This window comes from Hyaena hyaena, unplaced genomic scaffold (assembly GCF_003009895.1).
Source record: "Hyaena hyaena isolate Hyena2069 unplaced genomic scaffold, ASM300989v1 scaffold_0, whole genome shotgun sequence".
Taxonomy (NCBI): Eukaryota; Metazoa; Chordata; class Mammalia; order Carnivora; family Hyaenidae; genus Hyaena; species Hyaena hyaena.
The window spans coordinates 3,492,802-3,513,664 of NW_024080632.1; the positions used below are offsets into that span (position 1 = coordinate 3,492,802).

A 20,863-nucleotide genomic window follows, 5' to 3' on the forward strand; every position below is an offset into this window, starting at 1 on the left:
ACATCTTTAACAGAAAAGTTACGAATGGACTTTTACAAGAAAAGCTTGTTAAGAGCAATGACATAGAGGTGAAGCCACCCCTCTTTGGACAAAGCATCATTCAGCAAACTCAAATGGACATCTAGTCTACTTTGCTAATCCAGGAACAAGTCTGTGGAAGTGTCTTCTGTAGATTAGGAATTCTTTCTTGAGTAACTTTTATTACGTTGTAATTGTATGTGTCTATTTCTTTGGAAGACAACCAAGCTCTCCCTGCTCTCCCCTAAACTCTCCTCTTTTCAGACGAGTTCTGATCGTCTTAGTTCACCTCACTCAGTGAAGAGAAGTGAGAAAAGAGAAAGGAATCTTCTTATCTTGTAAAACAGCTTGTTTTTGTATATCTTTATAGAGGTGGCTGTAGTTTCTAAACCAAAAATCACCGTAAAAGAATATGCCAAAAATACAGAAAAAGTGACTTTCTAGAAATATATCTCCCCAGCATAATCCCATGCATATGTATGGAAAGGTCTAACGATTTCTTGACTGCAGTATAGTCTTCCAGAAGTACTGAGCACAGAGATGCCCAAACGCTCTGATTTCTCAGCCCCTTACGTGTCATTTTTTCATAGGGCCCCAGGGTGGGAAGAAATAGCTAGCAGTTCTGTTTATGAAGCAACTAAGTCCAAACAAGTTAATATCTATGTTCTAGCAAGTTAGTAGTTGTTCAAAAAGAATGATACACGTTGAGAGAAAAAAAGTGTTTTTAGCTAATTCTTAAATAATCATGCTTACTGTTAGGTTGTACGTTTCTGTTGGGCACTGCGCATGCATGTCAAACCCCGGAGTCTACTGAACACTGCCACCCTCCTTTCCTGTGACACCGTGATTTTTTGCACAGTACTAGCTTTTCGTCAGTGGCAGCAGCCAAGGCCTCGCTTTGGAGAGAAATGTTATCAAAAGGAATGTAGTCCATTTGCCTCAAACTCCGTTGCCCCAAGCTGGTAGTTTTCATGGTGTCCAACAGTTGTTGAATTTCAAATTTCCCTTGAAATTTGAAAATCTTTCCCATTGCTCGGTGATTTGGCTCAGCACCCTGGGTTATCTCTGCGCAGGGAACCTCAGAGTTAGTGTATCCAGGAAGAAACGTTAGTATAAGAAAGTATAATTTGAACCATGTAATGAAATTGAAGAGTCAAGGTCAGATGGTTAAAAGAACATTCCCCCCTGCTCCAATATGTTTAAGTAATTCAAGAAATTTCACGAAGGAGAAACAGCAGAAATAGAAACTCTAAGAGTAAAGGAATCCAATCAAGCCCAAAATTGTCTATTAGTGACAGATCCCCTCTCTGTCTGCCTCCTGGATGAGGGCTCACATAGACTCATGAAGAGCAAATGAGGCTTTGATAACAGGAGATGAAGTCAGGGCCAACTTGATTCAGATGCAGCGATCTGATCTCTAAGTCAAAGGCCCTGGACAATACTTGCCAAGGGATGAGGCCTTTCCTGAACTCCCTCCCAGCCCCTGGAGCCTCACTTGGAAGAATGCTGTTTAACTTGCCCACATTATCCGTTACCATAATAGGAGGTTGTTTTCTCTGTGTTTTTAGATTAGCCTCAGCATGGGAAACAGCACAGAGTAACAGAGGACCCCGGCAGCTTTCTTTCTTCACCCCTTCCCCACTGCCTTTCTGCTCCCCCTTATTTCTCAACTCCTCCTGCTTCCCTCTCTGCTCCCCCTTTCCCCTCCATCCCCTCCTCTTTCTCCACAGATTCTCTTTCCCTGTTTTTCCTCTCTCTGCATGTCCTCTCCCTCTCCCCCTCCCCCTCCCCCTCTCATATGCGTGGACTGGCCCACACACAGGCACTTTTGAAGGTGGATAGAGTTTTCCTCTTCATCTGATTTTCGTAAATCTCTCTGGTGATTGGGATTCAGGTCTTCAAATTCTGGATTCCTGGGTGAGATCTCCTCTGCCTTTCATTTGTTTAAAAAAGCTTTTATTTAAATTAATAAATTTCATTAATTAAAATTAATTAAAGTAATTTTAGGTGTACAGTTTAGTGATTCAACACTTCATACAACACCCGGTGCTCCTCACAAGTTCCTGCCTTAATCCCCACCACATCACCTGTTTCCCCCATCCCCCCTCCTGTCCCCCTGGTAACCATCAGTTTGTTCTCTTAAGAGTCTGTTTCTTGGTTTGTCTCTCTTTTTCTTCCCTTTGCTCGTTTGTTTTGTTTCTTAAATTCCACATATGAGTGAAATCATATGGTATGTCTTTCTCTGACTTATTTCTCTTAGCATTATACTCTCTAGATCCATCCACATTGTTGCAAATGGCAGGATTTCATTCTTTTTTTGTCTGTGCCTTTCATTTTGAAAGAAAGATGAAGAAAATCCTGACAAAAATCCAGCCATTTAATCAATAAGAGGACCGTTTTTGGCTCCAAGGATGACCTCTTGGTTGGTAGTTAGAAAAAGTTGAAAAAAAGTCTCGACCTCAAGTCTGAGGAGCGAAAGACTGACCAAAACGTCATAAGAAGACGATACCTACTAATGAAGCTCAGGTGGAAATGGGAGCTTCTTAAATGGGTTTGTGGAGTTTTTCTAGATTCCTATAAGGCCCTGTCAGCTGAGCTCAGGGTACCTTTGATTTGAGCCACTTATTCTCGTTCTAAACATCTTTCTGATTGTTCCATGACCTCTTACATTGGTGTGTTGTTTGTGAAATTTTCAGTCAGGAGGCACATGCTGTCTTGCTTCCTTGATGAAAAGCTTTTCCTAATAATTGGCAAGCTTGGGAGCAGGGGCAGCACCTTCGCTTCGCTGAGGAGATGCCTGCCATGCATGCCTCGCGCCCTCCTTGCATCCCAGATAGCATCATCGCCCTTCACTTCTTTAACTTTCCTTTGCAGTTGACTGAAACCTCCTCCCGTTACGCCAGGAAGATCTCCGGCACCACTGCCCTCCAGGAGGCCCTGAAGGAGAAGCAGCAGCACATTGAGCAGCTGCTGGCTGAACGGGATCTAGAGAGGGCGGAGGTGGCCAAGGCCACAAGCCACGTGGGGGAAATAGAGCAGGAGCTAGCTCTGGCCCGGGACGGACACGACCAGGTGAAGTCTGGTGCTGACCTTGTTTCGGAGATGGTGATGGGTTCTAAGCTGAGCTTGTGGAGATGGTGGTGCTTTCTAAGTTGAGGGAGGAGGCTGAGCAGCGGACCTGGTGCTTGGAACCAGGGAGCTAGTCTTGGGAGCACTGGAAATACGTAGAAATGTCTTTGCTAGGCTTGTTTGAAGCTGTGACCTGGGGTACCACTTTGTGTCATCATAAAGACGCAGTATTGTTCTTCTTGAGTCTACTCTAGTCCTTCGGTCTTTACATCCAGGTCCCGTGGCCTGTGTCAGGGGAAGCTTGTTTACCAGGACCTCACCAAAGATTTCAACTCCTGTTTTGTAGATTACCTTTTGTATGCGTGTCAGCTGTAAAAAGATGAGCGTTGTTTTACCATTGCCCTCTTTTGCTTTAATGGTGTGGTTTTTCATCATCTAGTTTCCAGGAATGCGGCCGAGAAGTAACCTATTAAAGATTATAGGAAACATTTCACTGTGAAAAGGTTTTAGAGTCACGGCAACCCATAATGGTACCACTTAGCTGTAGCTCTTTGGAGGCATCCCTGGGCCTGTGTCTGGGTCTGAGGGAGGCCACTCACTGACACCCTTGCCTTCCTCAGCATGTTCTGGAATTGGAGGCCAAGATGGACCAGCTGCGAACAATGGTGGAGGCTGCTGACAGGGAGAAGGTGGAGCTTCTCAACCAACTTGAGGAGGAGAAAAGGTGACCTCAAACTGTTCCTTAGTGCAAGCGTGGCCTTTTCCTTCTAAATGACCTTAGGAAAACATTCTTAATAAGGTGTCAACCCTTAGAACCAAAGGAATGACTGTGTGTTCAGTAGAAATTCAACTCTTCCTACTATGCTGGGAGGGTTTGCTTTGATTTGACTTTTTTTTGAGAAGTTTGGAATTATCTAGATATGGCCTGCTTAATTTAAAAGCTGTTTATTGAGCACCTACTGTGTGCCAAGCATCCTCTTGAGGATGTCCTTAGTGTCGTGAAGTCGATTCAGACCCTGGTTCCTCCTGGAACCATTTTTGGTGAGAAGACATTGTGGGTCTGTGTTACCTAGCGTGTATGTGTATTTTTATTTTAAATGTGTGTTTATTTTTGAGGGGGGAGGGGCAGAGAAGTGGGGACAGAGGATCTGAAGTGGGCTCCACACTGACAGCAGTGAGCCCAATGCCGAGCTTGAACCCATGAACCACAAGATCATGACCTGAGCTGAAGTCGGACTCTCAACCAACTGAGCCCCCCAAGTTACCAAGTATTTATGAAACACCTTCAATGTATCTAAATAAAACTCGTCTGTCTGGTAAATGATCTAGAGCCCTGTCCTTGAGAAACCCAGTGCCTTGTTAGGAAAACAAAACTTCCATGTAAAGCACTTAGAGGATTATCCAGGTCAGGATGGAATCAGATGCTAAATGGTGTGAGACAGAGAAAGCAAGTTTGGTTCTTGAAGGTTCTTGAGGCTGTGAACTAACAGTTTCTGAAACAAGGTTTCTGCATGGAAACCATTGGAACATTCCTGGACAACAGGATATTTGTCCTGTCTTGCATTTAATGTCACCATCTTGTCATTTCTCATGGCAGCAACTTAATTCAGTAGCCATCTGGTCTGTATGTTCAGGACGGTCTGAGGCACCGCTGAGGTCGGGGATACGGTGGCAATATAATACAGTCTCTTACCAAGAGAATTATCTTCTCACAAGAAGGAGAAACACTATACATAGGAAATTTTCTTCACATCCTAAAAATGGCTACAAATAAATGAAATAGAGTAACAGGCCTTTCTAGGCCCTTCTGAATACCAAGGCACCAGTACCATTTGCTTTGGTTCTTAAACCAGCTCTTGATCTGCTGACTGCTGGGCAGGGCAAATGTCCTCACATTCTCCCAGTGAGCTTGAGGGGTGTCAGCTGCGATTGTATTTCTGATTTAACAGAGTAGAATTTTTATTTAAAAAATTTTTTTTAATGTTTATTTATTTGAGAGAGAGAATGCATGTGTGAGCAGGGGCAGGACAGAGGGAGGGAGGGAGAAGGGTCCTAAGCAGACTCTGCACTGACAGTGGGGCTTGAACTCAAAAACCATGAAGTCATGACTTGAGCCAAAATGAAGGGTCGGATGCTTAACTGACTGACACCCAGTTGCCCTGATTTTTTTATTCTTAATTTTGCCAGCAAGGCTAGTGAGTTGCATAGTTTCGGTTTTTGCAGCTAGGTTATGAACTTTGTCCCCTTTTCTTCCTTATACTCAATTTTGTGAAGATTTGTAATATGGATGTTACCTGGATATTGTCAGTCTTCAGGATGTCCTATTTCACTGACTTGGTCACAGCATTGGTTGAAACCCACACCCAAATTAGAGATTTTAAAAGGTAGGGGAAAGGGGCGCCTGGGTGGCTTAGTCGGTTAAGCGTCCGACTTTCACTTGGGTCATGATCTCTCGGTTCATGGGTTCGAGCCCCGCGTCGGGCTCTGTGCTGACTGCCAGCTCAGAGCCTGGAGCCTATTTCAGAGTCTGTATCTCCCTCTCTCTCTGACCCTCCCCTGCTCACGCTGTCTCTCTCTCCTAGAAATAAATAAATTAAAAAAAAAAAATGGACTTGGCTCCAAAGGCACTGGTAATAGTCCATTTTAAAAGGTAGGGGAAAAATGTAACTGAGATTCTCAAATTGTTAATAATCTCATTCTCCCAGTCTTAGAACAGGAACTAGTATTGTTCTGGGGCTTTCTGTGTGGGTAGCCCGCTAAGCTAACCTCACCATAAAATATCAGATGTGGGGTGGTATAAAAAGAGATTCCTTCCCTTCCCTTCCCTTCCCCTCCCCTCCCCTTCCCCTCCCTTCTGCAAGTGAGCGAGGGGCAGATAGAATCCCACAGGGTTAGAGAGAAAGAGAAAGTGGAGTTCACCCAGGACTCATGTTTTACCCAAAGTGGAGGTTGGGGTTCATGCTTACCTAAATCAGGGCTCACGGACTATGAGATCATGACCTGAGCTGAGATGTTTAATGACCAAGCACCCAGGAGCCCCAAGAGAGATTTGTTTTCTGTGCCACTTCCCCCTATATTCTGTTATTGGAAAGTAGAACTTACACACTTGAGAGGTGCCTGGGTGGCTTAGTCAGTTAAGTATCCAGCTTCAGCTCTGGTCATGATCTCTTGGTTCATGAGTTCCAGCCCCACACTGGGCTCTGTGCTTTCCAGCTCAGAGCCTGGAGCCTGCTTCGGATTCTGTGTCTCCCTCTCTCTCTGCTCCTCTCCCACTTGCACTCTCTCAAAAATGAATAAACATTAAAAAAAATTTTTAAAAGAAAAAAGAAATTACAGACTTGAAATCTCAAACCTATTCCTGTGGTAATCAGACCTTTTCCCTTTAGGCTGATCTTGTCTTGATTAGTTTCATTGTGGTGGTTGTGACAGAAGAAAACCAGTTGATTTCTCTCACCTCTTACCTCATGCCTCCTGGAATCAGCATCTGGCTAAAACTTTGAAGTTTCCTAAATAACAAAGAGCTGTTAGATTTATAAACTAGGTGCCTAAAAATAGATTTCTTTCTTTTCTTCCACCATCATCTGTTACATTCACCAGGGCACTGATTATAGATTCTTGCTCTGGTAAGCCAAAGATATTCCTTGGTTACTGAAGTGCTTTGTTTTGATTTTGTTCCACAGGAAGGTTGAGGACCTTCAGTTCCGGGTTGAGGAAGAATCCATCACGAAAGGCGATCTTGAGGTAAAATCCCTCCAGCTCTCTACAGCTTGTTTGGGTACCGGTACTGACGAGTACAAGTACGGTCCTGCCCGAGCAGGCAGCAGAGGAAATGGAAGGAGCCCCGGCTCTGGGCGGCCGGGCTGTGGGCCTGGCTTGCAGCTCAGGTGCCAGGCCGTCCTTGTCCTGTGATGGTGCTGTCCCAACTCCAGTGGCCCAGTCAGATTTTTACTACTGTTTCCTCATGCTTCAAAATCCAAAATCCTGAAGTGGAGTTAATCAAGTCATAAATCTAGCAGTGTGTCCAGGTGAGACTCTAGATGTGCCTCTGATGATCAGAAATGGCATTAAAAAAAATTTTTTTTAATGTTTTAAAATTTATTTCTGAGAGAGAGAGAGAGAGTGAGCAAGCGAGCGCAATGGAGGGTCAGAGAGAGAGGGAGACACAGAATCGGAAACAGGCTCCAGGCTCTGAGCTGTCAGCACAGAGCCCGACATGGGGCTCGAACCCACGAACCACGAGATCATAACCTGAGCTGAGGTCGGATGCTCAACCGACTGAGCCACACAGGCGCCCCCGAAATGGCATTTTCTTTTTTTCTTTTTCTTTTTTTTTTTTTAATGTTTTATTTATTTCTAGGAGAGAGAGAGAGAGAGAGAGAGACAGCGTGAGCAGGGGAGGGTCAGAGAGAGAGGGAGTCACAGACTGAAACAGGCTCCAGGCTCTGAGCTGGCAGTCAGCACAGAGCCCGATGCGGGGCTCGAACCCACGAACTGCGAGATCATGACCTAAGCGAAAGTCGGACGCTTAACCAACTAAGCCACCCAAGAAATGGCATTTTAAAAGGCATTTTTAACCTCATCATAATAGTGCAAACCAAAGCTTTTTGCTTTATCTCAGTTTTGCTTTTCAAGTAAGCAGGATAAATTTTTCATTACCCTGTAAAAGGAATAAATGTATGTTTTAGTAATTGTTTTTTTTTTTTAAAGTAATTACCAGAGGATGAAACAAGATCAATTTGTATTTCAGCCTCTCTGACTTCTATGGCATAGTTTAAATTCACTTTTTTTTTTTTTTTTTTTTTTTTTTTTTAATTTAAAAAGGCAAGTTTATTGAGACAGAATGCAGTTCAATTCACTTTTATAGTTGCATGACTTTTGATGAAGGTGTAGGATTCCCAGAGGAGCCCTATAACCCCCTATAGTCAGTCTCCTTCTCCACCCCAGGGTCCTGGTGCACAGTTTAAATTCACTTTTATATAAACTTAATTTATAAATTCACTTTTAAATAAACTTAAGAGATTATCTTTAACATCAAGTTTCTCATCTTTTAACAATTATTCATACTTTTTAATTAGATGCCAGAATTAATTGATTTTGATGCTTTTTAAACCACTGCTAGATATATGACAAATACAGATTGTTAAATTATTTAAATTCTGCAGATTTTTGGTATTGAATCAGCAGTATTTTAGTAAAAATTGCACTTGCCTGTGCAGCTTCAGAATACACATTTTTATTAAGCGTATACATTACATTTTGTTAAGAATATACATTATAAGAGTCTATCAATGGCCACACCATGCCTACGTTTCAGGGGCTCTTCCAAATAGGAACTCTGATTCCTTTGGAAATTGTCTTTACAGTCAACAACAGAGAGTAAGGAAAACATTTTCTGAGTTCTAGTTTTATAAGGCCCAGAATTTAATCGATTATTAATAATTCAATAGTTACCTTCTTTACTCATTTCATATACAGTCACATTCCTTTAGTTAACTTTCGTGTTGTTTTCATCCATTTAAAAACACCCCAAAGTCTCATATCATCATCTGATTCATGGGGAACACTGCCCAGTGTTTGCGCAAGTTAAAATCTTTCCATCACCACTGGGTTGGTGTAGTCTGTCTGATAAACTCACTTGAAATTAATCAGAGTTATATTGAAACCCTAACACATATGGAAACTTTAGTGGAATCTCTCCTTGTGTTGTTGCTTAATTCTTTTATTTTTTTTACTGATAGCAAAAGAGCCAGATTTCTGAAGATCCTGAGAATGTAAGAGGGCACTTAACTGTGTGGAAATTTCCCTTGTTAACACAGATTGATGACAGATTAAAATGCTTATTGATATACTCAAATACTAACTGTGTAATCTGACCTGAGACATTGACCTTAATATTTCTGTGCATGTGGCTTTCACAGCAGTTACGTTTGTATCCTGAAGAAATTGTATGTAATGACTAAGCTCTATAAATCCATGTATTTAATGCATAAGCAAATGTTTGCTTATAAATTTTGCCAAAAAAAAAAAAGATTTTATCTGGGTGCCTGGCCTTCTCTTAATTCATAATGTCTTCTAATTTTAATAAAATTATTCCAAAAGAAATGATAGCTAAAAGAAACATAAAACACATTAGCTGAAGGGATTACAGAAATTCTTCGGGAAAGTTTCCCCAAGTGGTCTAATGTTATTCCAAAGAGAGCAGAACATTGAGTGCCGGAACGGATTGCCTTTTTCTGAGCTCCCACTGCTGGCCAATGCCTGCCAGTGCAGGTGACAAATTCAAGCCTCTGCTTGTTGGCTGCAGTATTTTCCCTAGTTGGTGAAAGTAGAGAGGCGCATTCTTCAGTGAAGACACTATGTGCTTTAAATTTGTTATTACTGAAATCAGATTTTTCTAGTAGCAGTGCTACCGGGCTTGTAGGTATTTTTTTTCTTCCTCCCTCTGATTAAAATCAAACACCCAGCTCACATCTCACTAAATGGCCTTGAAAGCGCCCTGTGAGCTGTGCACCTGCCAGCCGGGAGGCCAGTTGAAAGGACCTAAAAACTTTTGGCTTTGTTTTACCACCATAAGAGAATAAAATTAAACCACCCACCTGGCAGCTGAAATAGACAATTCAAGACCGAACTTGTAAAAAATCCTGCGTTCTGAAGGTTTCCTTTTTGTGAAGCTACTTCAGTGATCTGGGTCTCTTCTGTCCTCCCAAAACAGGCTCCCGCTGCATCCAGTGTCAGTCTGCATGGGACCTCCCTCCTGCCTTTCTTGTGTGCTTCTCGCAGAGCCTTTGCTTTCCCTCTCCGTCCCCGTCCCAGGACTTTCCTCTTGGGTTGCTCTGTCTTCCTGGGAGAAAGGAATACTTTGAAAAGGAGGGCTGTCCTGTCCAGGGTAACATTTTTGCCGCACACCGTGGCGTGGACGTGGGTCTCTTGCTGCCCTGCTGCTGATTGCTCAGACACAGTGCAGAGTCCCAGCTGGTTTGTGTGCATACCGGCCAGCAAGGAGGTACAGCAGTCATCTGGAAGATCTCAGAGTGGGAAGAAGGTCACACTGCAGTAGATACTTGCTTTTTTATCTGGAACTAGTGACCTTTCAGTCCAAGGACACTGAACTTGGAGTCAAGAGGTGAAGAAAAGTTCTGGTGCCTTTTGCTTTTTACTGTTAGTTTTACTGTTCACATCTTGAGGCTGTGACCCCAGTTACGTAGATCTGGATTAGATTTTTTTTTCTTGTAAAAGCAGGTAAATTGAACAACTTCTGTCTAAGGCACATGTGGACCAAGGGGACTATCCAGACAGTTAGGTTTTGAATTTTTTTTTCATTATTTTTGTTGAGTATAAAGAGCTGAAGTAGATGAAGAAATTGAAATTTTTTTTGTTCACCTTTTGAATATTCCATGATGATTTATACCTTGTTCACAAGCAAAGTGACCTTTTGAATGTGTTGAAATCCCTAGAGAACCATGGAGTTAGTAAGGATGTTTATAATGTAAAATATTCCACCTCCTACTTAAGCTCTGTACTACTTTCTGTTACTTTATTTAGAGTTTGTTGTCATTTTCTCATTGCTCATAATTAAAAAATTTTTTTAACATTCATTTTTGAGAGACAGAGTGCAAGTGGGGTTGGGGCAGAGAGAGAGAGAGACACACACACACACAGCATCTGAAGCAGGCTCCAGACTCTGAGCTGTCAGCACAGACCCCGATTTGAGGCTTTAACCCACAAGCCATGAGACCATTACTTGAGCTGAAGTCTGAGGCTTAACCAACTGAGCCACCCAGGCGCCCCTCTCATTGCCCATAATTGTCCAGAGATAGATCTGACCAGTTAGAACCACAAGATACTTAATATAAGTAAGTAGGAGCTTCTGGGAGCAGCTCTATCAGTAGATTTTATCAGTTGATTATGCTGTTGGGTGGGACAGGTGAGTAGGGAAAGAGGTACATTCAGACAGATACCTAGATGATTTCAAATTGATTAAGGCTCTGCTGTTAGAAGAGATTGCCTTCTGGGTTCTCCATCAGTTAATGTTTAAGTAAGTAATGATGAGGAGTCTCTGGAGTTTGGAAACACAGTAGGATCTGACCAGCTCCTTTTGCATGGAGCTCCAATGATACCTTTGTGTTGAGCCACCGTTTCTCACTTCTGAGCTGATAACTACTTCATCCTGGATTGAGAAAATGAGCCCTTTGTTAGCTCTAAACTTCTCTCCTAATCTGAGTCTCAGGGATGTAGTATAATTATTACTGAATTTTCTCCTTGTAAAATGATCTCTTCCTTTTTTCCCTGGTGACAAATAGTTTTTGGAAAACCCAGTGTTGGAAGGAAACTAAGGAATTAGGAAATGTTGCTAAAAATGTCAGTCCCTTTTCGCTCATGTCTGCAAAGGCCACCGGTGTGATTTTCTCAGCTCTTGTTTCTAGATTCCCTTCATTAGGTTTAACGTTTCACACTTGTTCATATCAAATTGTGCTGGAGTGCTGGGATCTGTTTTAGGGACTCGCTGAACTCTTGTAAGATTTATGACATTATGTTTTCCATATTTAGGGGATTAGCAAGTGATCATTTTGAGGGTCAATTTACTTTTCAGAGTCCCTGAGTAAGTTACATACACATTGATGTTAAGTAGCTGTTGTGGGGAGGAGGGAAAATGATAGTTTAGGGGAATATTAACTATTCTAATTTGTGCTGATAAACTTCACTTATCAATATAACTTATATTTGGCTGCATGCATCTGACACTTTTCATCTTGCCTCATGTGTTTCCATTTTTTTTCTTTCTCAGTAGACTAGCTTGTGTCCCCTGCCCACCTCATCCTTTTGTCCATAGCATTCATCCTCACCCCAGCCTCCCCATTTCAGTCCATCCTCTGCCCCTCTCCATTCCCCTTTTTGTTCATCCTTTGGCGGAAGGTACTGGTGGCTCAGCCTGCATGCCGCTCTCTCTCCTCTTGTGCTGGCATGTCATGGTGGCACTGTTGTGTTCTCTTCCTCTTCCTTTTTACTAACAGACGCAGACCAAACTGGAGCATGCCCGCATTAAGGAGCTTGAACAGAGCCTGCTCTTTGAAAAGACCAAAGCTGACAAACTCCAGAGGGAGTTAGAAGACACTAGGGTAATGGTTTTCACTGTTTAATGAAGCAGATCCATGTGTGTCCGTGGTGATGCCTCGGGGGGCGTGCCTTGCACTTGGCCTAAGCCTTGACCCAGTGGTTCCACCTGAGTTTGGTCTTGGTGCTGTTCAGGTGTTTGTGAGCTTAGGCTGATGGGTAGGCACACGTGTTTCATATTGAATCCTTTGTCAAGGTAAAGTTAACCTTTGGTTAACTCAGCCAAAATCAAGATCAGAAACTCTACAACTGTATGGACTGCATAGATGTCCACAACCACATTTGAGGCTCTTTGTATTAATACCTTGAAATACGTTTCTCCAGTTTGCCACGAGCAGTCAATTGTCCTCTTGTTCTCATATTCCCAGTGACAGGGTTTTCTGAATAATTTTTTGCTATTGTTGTTTTATTTTCCCTCTCTTTTCCTGCCTTCTTCCCTGACCTTTTGGGGGAAATCAAAACACTGGCTCTTTTGAATGAGAGTTAAGGACTTTCATCCCAGTGACCTTTTTTCTTGATACCTGGTATGGCTTTGAATTTCCCTCCTTTCTGTCACCAGTAGGTGAAATTCTTAGCAAGCAGGAGGGAAAAATGTGCTCGGAACAGCATGGCTTCATACAACCCCAGCACGCTGTCTTTGGCCCTCAGAGCCAATGCATTAATCATGCTTTCACTTATTTATGTATTAAAGCACCTATGTAGTGCTTACTTGGGGCTGGGCACTATTCTGAACACTGCACCAGTATTAACTTACTTGGTCTCATCTCAGTCCCAGGGGGGATGGTAGTATCGTCCCCATTTTACAGATGAGGATACTGAGGTATGGAGAGATTAAATAATTTGCCCAAAGTTACACAGCTAATAGTAATAGTGGAGCTAGGATTTGTATCTAGAGCGTTTATCCCCAAAGTCTGTGCTCGTAACCACCATAGGATGGAGTTTGTCTATTATGGAGGCAGTTTTGTGCTGATATATTTGAGAAATAATCCAAGACATTTACATATAAGAGGACCTGTATTGTGTGTGTGTATACACACACACACACACACATATGTATACACACACCTTTTAAATTATGAATTTGACTGTCAAGGCTAAATTGGTCCAGATCCTTAACTTTAAAATTTCAAAAACTGTCTCTGATCAGATTTGGCATACTGATTTTCTTCTTTTCAATTATTAGTATTTGAGGAAATTTCTTTCTCTGAGAAATCATTGATCTAAAAATTTAGATAATTGGGTGATTTTTCTTCTCTAAATTATAAGTTTTTGTTTCTTAAGAAGAAAGAAAATGTTCTCCGTTGGCCTCCAAAGTAAAGGTACTGCCTTTGTATTTGGTAAGAAAAATATCATGGTAGTTTGGTGTTGTTTCTTCATTACCTGAGAGCCAGAGATTTGATCTGGGAAATACAAGGGACTGATGATAACATTGGGCTCCGTAAGTGAGAATGGCTGTTGTACCTTATTTTGTGGCAAATTATGTATCTATCTATATGTTTTTTAGCCCGTGAATTCTTCCCATGTAGATAAGTTAGCAAACAACTTGGATAGATTTTGTGTGTGTGTGTGTGTGTGCTGTGGATAACAAGATATCCATTACAGAATGGTTTATCCAGTTATTTCAGGTTCAACCCATTTTCTTTCTATAAAGAGTCATGTCTTCTATTGAGCCTCACACTCTTTTTAAAAATTTTTTTTAGTATCTTTATTTTATTTTGAGAGACAGAGACAGAGAGTGAGCGGGGGAGGGGCAGAGAGAGAGGGAGACACAGAACCTGAAGCAGGCTCCAGGCTCCAGGCTCTGTGCTGGAGAGCCCACGGACTGTGAGATCATGACCTGAGCTGAAGTTGGCACTTAACCAACCAAGCCCCATGAGCCTCACTCTTGCTTGGCCAAGTGTGAAGCCAACCAATGAGCCTCTTGAGTTTCTTATCACCTGCCTTCCTTTTAGGAAGTGCTCTAGAATTCCTCTAATCCAGTAAGGCCAGTTTATAAGCAGTGTGCTTGCTGTTGTGGAGACAGAAGCCAGAATAAGAAACAATACCTGACTTTTATAGCCTGACCCTGGTGCAAGAGGCAGACTCGTGGTTTTGCCTGAGGGCAGACTTGGGGGAAATAAAATAAAAAACAAAAGTGCTGTGAAAATACTATAGGGTAATCACACTATTATTTTAATTTATTTTTTACTTGATAATTCTCAGTTTGTTTTATAGTGACTAATTTACAGACTCTGATCCTATTGGATTTATTTATGTTCATGACCGTGTAGCATTGGGGTTTATTAATGTTTTGTACCTTATTTTGTGGCAACAATTCTCGGGCACCCTGCCCTACTCCCTGCTCCACAAACAAGTATATAAATAAATTAACCTCTTTTAGCTGGAGCATCCAAAACCTTGAAGCATAACACTTAACAGTCAGCTTTGGAATATTACTGACTGACGCAGTTTTTTGGAGAACCAATTGGTTTCTTTTCCTAGTCTTTGTGGACATCTTAGTGTTTCTCCATATCACAGCCCGTGGGTGGGCAGAGAAAGTGAAGGAAGCATATCAGTTACTTTCTGTTCCAGTAAAAGGCAATGAGGAAGAGGAGCCTTCAACCTGGAGGAGTTTTAATGCTTAAAGTTTGTTTTTAAATCATTCATGTTCCCTTCTTTTTCCCAGGTTAGTCCAATAATTGATTTTTATGCCTGAAGCTATCATTTCCCACATATTTTGTGTATTACCCTGACTGGCTAACAGGTATCAGAGGGAAATAATTTCCCAAGAGTAAAAGGACACAGTTAGTTAAGAAAGTGTTTTTCATAGTCCTGGGGTGTTTGTTTAAAAAAAGCAATTTCTTGGGTGTTATCCCAGAGCTCAAATGGAATCAAAACATGGGAGAGTAACTGGGGGCCTGCCTTTTAGATATATATCCCAGGAGACTGATTTGCATACTAAAGTCTAAGAACCACTGGGTTAGGGGAACAAGATATGTACGTTAAATGCCAAATAGAATTATAAAATCTAAAAGGTGTAATCTCTAAAGATTCTTGTATATAATTTCAGGTAAGTTATAGTTCTGATTTTGTCTTCCTAAGAAAAAAGGTTAATGAATTATTTCTTCGTTATCCAGCTGAAGCTTTTATTCTAAAGCTGATGTGGTATTAATTGAAACATTTGATAGGTAATTTCTTTTTATATCAATCACAGTCAACAGAAGTATAATACCAACCACATATATGTAATTGAAAATTCTGTGCTTCCCACGTGAACATAGTTTTTAGTAGATAAAAAGAAACAAAATTAATATATTTTAAACTGGTATATCCAAAGTAATATCATTTCATTATGTAATCAGTATAAAAATTAACAAGGTGTTTTCCATTCTTTTTTCCCCCTGAATCTTCAGTATCTGTGTATTTCACACTTCCAGCCCCTGTCACATTTCAAGTGCTCAGTAGCCACGTGGGCTACTATACCGGACAGCACAGATCTTTAAAATCAGCTGCATCAGATAGATGAGCATTTATACATCCTGGGTGAAGCAGAGTAGGGAAAAAACAGGTAAAATGAGGAGGATTCTTTCTTCCAGCAGGCAGATATATACAGAGAAACTTGAAAGCTACTGTTCCCCTCAACTATCAGTTGATGGGCACTTCTCTAAAGTTTTAGAGGAAAAAGAAATCATTTTGGAGGAAGTTAAATTCCATATGTTTTCAATTCCTTGAGCATCTCAAGATGGTGGAAGTTTGCCCAAGATGATGACTTTGGAGCTCTCAGAATTGGGCTTCCTCCATAACGGCTAGAGGTGGGTGAGCACAGAAGGGCTCACTGTAGCTCACTGCTGCCTGAGGTGGGGAGTTATTAAAGATCTTCAAGGTTAAAGGAAATTACTGGTGATGGGTTATTTACATGCTTTGTTTCTCTTTGGGCTGCGGTTACTAGGTGGCTACAGTGTCAGAAAAGTCCCGTATAATGGAGCTAGAAAAAGAGCTAGCGCTGAGAGTACAGGAGGTGGCTGAGCTGCGGAGGAGACTGGAGTCCCACAAGCCTGCCGGGGACGTTGACATGTCACTCTCCCTTTTGCAAGAGATAAGTTCTTTGCAAGAAAAATTAGAAGCTGCTCATGCTGACCACCAGAGAGAAATCACTTTCCTGAAGGAGCATTTTGGAGCCTGTGAAGAAACACATCAGAAGGAGACAAAGGCTCTTCAGGCTGCCACAGAGAAGCTTTCCAAGGAGAACGAGTCCTTGAAAAGCAAGCTCGATCATGCCAACAAGGAGAATTCTGATGTGATAGCCCTGTGGAAGTCCAAGCTGGAGACCGCCATCGCGTCCCACCAGCAGGCGATGGAGGAGCTGAAGGTGTCCTTCAGCAAGGGGGTTGGAACGGAGACAGCAGAGTTTGCAGAGTTAAAAACACAAGTGGAGAAGATGAGACTAGATTATCAGCACGAAATAGAAAATCTGCAGAGTAAACAAGACTCTGAAAGGTCTGCTCACGCTAAAGAGATAGAAGCCCTAAGGGGTAAGCTGATGGCGGTCATCAAAGAGAAGGAGAGCAGCCTAGAAGCCGTCAAGGCGAAACTGGACAAAGCAGAAGACCAGCACCTAGTAGAAATGGAGGACACCTTAAACAAGTTGCAGGAAGCTGAAATAAAGGTAAAGGAGCTAGAGGTGCTACAAGCCAAGTGCAGTGAACAAACCAAGGTTATTGATAATTTTACATCACAGCTCAAGGCTACCGAAGAAAAGCTCTTGGATCTCGATGCACTTCGGAAAGCCAGTTCCGAAGGTAAATCGGAAATCGAGAAACTTAGACAGCAGCTTGAGGCAGCTGAGAAACAGATTACAAATTTAGAGATTGAAAAGAATACTGAAAGTGGCAAGGTTTGTATTGGCGTCCTCCATCCTTTTATTTTCCATTTGTCCGTCTCACTTTGCATTGTTTGTTACTTTTGAGTGGAGCCCATTCATCTTCCAAATTCTCCATTTTATTATAGCAGATTGCTTGGTGATAGCAAATTTCCCAGTTACGTGTAGTATCCTCTGAGTATCTTGAGTGTGGTTTCTTCTGAGAAGATTAGAGAAAACACTGGCTCAACTACGTGAATTTATTTTGGCTTCCTGGTTATCTAGATCCTTTACGACTTGGTCCCTGGGCCATGCTGTGTGACCTCCTGTTGCTTGGTTCTAGTCTGTAGTCTTTTTAAAACAGAGAATTCCCTAAAGCGATGGTGTTAAGATAAATAAATGAACATAAAGGAAAGAAATTTATAAGATCATCTCCTCCCTTGCCAATTACATAATTGTTTTGTCCATAAGGTAATATATAAAAATAGACTGTGGACCCTGAGGCTTGACTTTGACTTTGTAAATCAACACTCTATGATGAATAATATTCACGGCAAAATAAGGTTAAGAGTCTGGAGACCTTTGCATCGCTACTTCTGTCTCCTTGGAGCTTTTCCTATGTCACAGTCTCGTGTTCTATTCCCTACCTTCTTTTTTTTTAAATTTTTTAATAGTTTATTTTTGAGACAGAGAGAGACAGAACATGAGCAGGGGAGGGGCTGAGAGAGAGGGAGACACAGAATCTGAAACAGGCTCCAGGCTCTGAACTGCCAGCACAGAACCCGATGCGGGGCTCAAACACACGAACCGCGAGATCGTGACCTGAGCCCAAGTCAGACACTTAACTGACTCAGCCACCCAAGCGCCCCCTTTTTAAAATTTTTTTAAAGTTTATTTATTTATTTTGAGAGGGAGATAGTGAGTGGGGGAGGGACAGAGAGAGGAAAGAGAGAATCCCGAGAAGGTTCCCCATTGTCAGTGTGAAACCGGATGTGGGGCTCAAACCCACGAACTATGGGATCATGACCTGTGCCAAAACCAAGAGTTGGATGCTTAACCAACTCAATCACCCAGCCTCCCTCTTCCCTTCTGGTCTTTTGAAAGAAGACCAGACAAGTATGCTTTTGGTCAAGGTGTAGGAAATTCTATGGAACGTTTGTCAGCTACATTCCTTTCTCATTAGCCTTGTCAAATATTACCTTGACTCTTTGAGGAATGAATGCTTTTTCCCAGCCCTCTTGCCACTGTTGGGATTACTGGTATTGATGAGGAATGCTGTGAGCTTTTTGCAGAGGAAACTGCTTTGTTAGCAAAGGGTTGTAAAGTTAAACCAGGAGATGTGAAGACAGACAGAAGGAAAAGTCACTAAGTAACATTAGTTGAAGATAACAAGCTAATTACAAGAAATTTTTCTCAACTGTCCTCACTTGGATCTGAAATACCAATCAATACACAAAAATGAATTCGTAGAGCAGTATGTAAATAAGCGTTGGTCAACTGTTTTTATATCAAGATGTAATGAAAACCAGTTTCTCATAACAGTTGTACAGTGCATTAAAAAATTTTTTTAATGTTGAAATACTTTAAGGATATACAAAGATATAGAAAGTAACACAGACCACATATATCCATTATTCCTAATTTATGGATTTTAAAGTCCAGAAAATGAAATTGCTTAACTTACTCATTTGGAAAGTAAGTGTCTGTACTTTAGATCATGCCAATATTCCAAATTTTGGTATAGAAAAATACTCTTGTTTTGACTATTTTAAAATAGCCAGTAGATTGTGCTATCTAGAAACAGATTGTGTGAAAAGTGCTTAGCTTCTTAGAGTTAACAACAAAACAACAACTACAACCATTTTTTTACCCATGCCTTTATTCCTTTCAGATTTGTTTAGTTGTGTTTGTTTCTCATATGTTTTTTAGATTTGTTTTATTTTTTCTTTCTCATCATTCTTTTTTATTTCCTTCTGTTCATTTACTCCTGTGCCACGTAACTGTGTACGGTAGGCTAGTAGCATTACCAAAGAGCTGCAGGGGAAAGAGCTAACCCTAAATAACCTTCAGAAAAACTTGAGTGAAGTCAGTCAAGTGAAAGAGGCTTTGGAGAAAGAACTTCAGATTTTGGTAAGTACCTGTTGGGAATCTGACTCTCAGGTTTCTGGCCATTTGAATGGCTCCTGTTTTAAAAACAAAAATCTCCGTGACAAAGTTTTGTACCTATTTCCTTCCTCTTTCAAAGTATTGATTTAATTTGAGTGAATTAGTCATTGGCTGATGACCTAAAATGGAATGGGCTCAAACCCAAATTAGCAATAAAAGGTAGGTATTACTTTTTCCTTTTTAAAATCTATCCTTTGCTTCTGATAAATGGGTTGCTTTGGCATATTATTGACTGCTTAGTTTTACTAAACACAGGGACCTTCCAAGTTACACACCCAATGCATTAGCTTTCATTTATAACAAGGTCTTGAATGTGCCTTTTACTTTCCAGAGAGCTGTCCTGGAGCCCAGGCACCCTCTGTTAGCAAGGCAGGGCACCGTCTAACTCTACGAATTCAGAGAATCATCTCTTGAAACTCTGTTCATTCTACCTCAGGAAATTACAGTTCTTGTCACATAGATCCTCTTGCCTTAATTCCAAGTTGTAAGACTTTTTTTTTCCTTAACTTTTTCTTACCTTTTTCTCAATTGTTCTTCCTGCATCAGAAACTGAACTTACAAGGCGCCTAGGTGGCTCAGTCGCTTGGGCCTCAGACTCTTGATCTCGGCCTAGGTCACAATCTTGTGGTTCGTGAGTTCAGGCTCCACATCAGGCCCTGCACTCAGTGTTTGTCTCCCTCCCTCTCTCTCTCTCTATGCCCCTCTTCTGCTCACACTTTATCTCCCTCTCTCTCTCTCTGCTCCTCTTCTGCTCACACTTTGTCTCCCTCTCTCTTTCTCTGCTCCTCTTCTGCTCACACTTTGTCTCCCTCTCTCTAAATAAATAAATAAACATTAAAAACAACAACCCTGAATTTAGTCAAAGCCAACAACCATAAGGACACATCACAGGACAGGGAAGTTGTAGGTTATGGAGAAACTGGGTAAGAGGAGCAGGAGTCCAGAGAGGACGGTTGTCCGAGATCCTCCATGTGCTGCCCTCTTCCCACTGACTACACTTCTGTGCTAGTCCCAGCGCTGAAGGGGTGTTTGCTTTTTTTTTTTAATGCCAATATTACAGATTTCTACTTCTTCAAATGTTAAATATACAGTGCACTGTTCATTATGGTAGCTGCAGTTCACATATGGCTATTTAAATTAAAAATGAAGTTCTTCAATTGTACTAGCCACGTTGTAAGTGCTTAATAGCCACATGTGGCTAGTAGCTGCCATACTGAATAGTGCAGTACAGAATATTTCCATCATGGAGGACAGTTCTATTGGACAGTATTTTAGCTACTTTGTTGAGAACAAGTTGGCCTGGGAATGACAATTTTCTAATATGATGGCCTTTAAGAAAATGTGTTTTGAGTTTCATACCATTTCTCTGCCCTCTTCCCCAAACTTTCAGGGTGCTTTACTATTTTTTTGTAAGTTAGCCTATCCCTGTATATACTAAAGTCTGGATTTGGGAATAACACAGGTAGACGTGTGGGCTTTGGTGGGCTTGTGTGGTTCATGTGCCCATTTTAAAAATAATCCTACAAATATCATATGTTTGCACATATAGGAGGATTAGGAGGAACTTAACTGAGGAACAAGGGGGAGGAGAAGGGGGGAAATGGTGGGGGAAAGGGAGAGAGGCAAACAATGAAAGACTATTGAATGCTGACAAAACATGAG

At 41.5% G+C, this 20,863-nt stretch overlaps 1 protein-coding gene across 8 annotated transcripts in view; it reads left to right on the forward strand.

Moving 5' to 3' along the window:
- CLIP1 (CAP-Gly domain containing linker protein 1) overlaps positions 1–20,863 on the forward strand; it is a 131,155-nt gene that overhangs the window by 65,058 nt on the left and 45,234 nt on the right. For 3 of the 8 annotated variants that reach the window (XM_039238020.1, XM_039238087.1, XM_039237734.1), the window contains exons 6-12: positions 2,893–3,090; positions 3,708–3,811; positions 6,768–6,828; positions 8,826–8,858; positions 12,099–12,203; positions 16,127–17,071; positions 19,049–19,165. In XM_039238020.1, coding sequence (XP_039093951.1) covers positions 2,893–3,090; positions 3,708–3,811; positions 6,768–6,828; positions 8,826–8,858; positions 12,099–12,203; positions 16,127–17,071; positions 19,049–19,165 — 1,563 coding nt within the window. The remainder of the gene's footprint in view (positions 1–2,892; positions 3,091–3,707; positions 3,812–6,767; positions 6,829–8,825; positions 8,859–12,098; positions 12,204–16,126; positions 17,072–19,048; positions 19,166–20,863) is intronic. The other 5 variants (XM_039237810.1, XM_039237881.1, XM_039238243.1 and 2 more) reach the window with 3 other exon arrangements.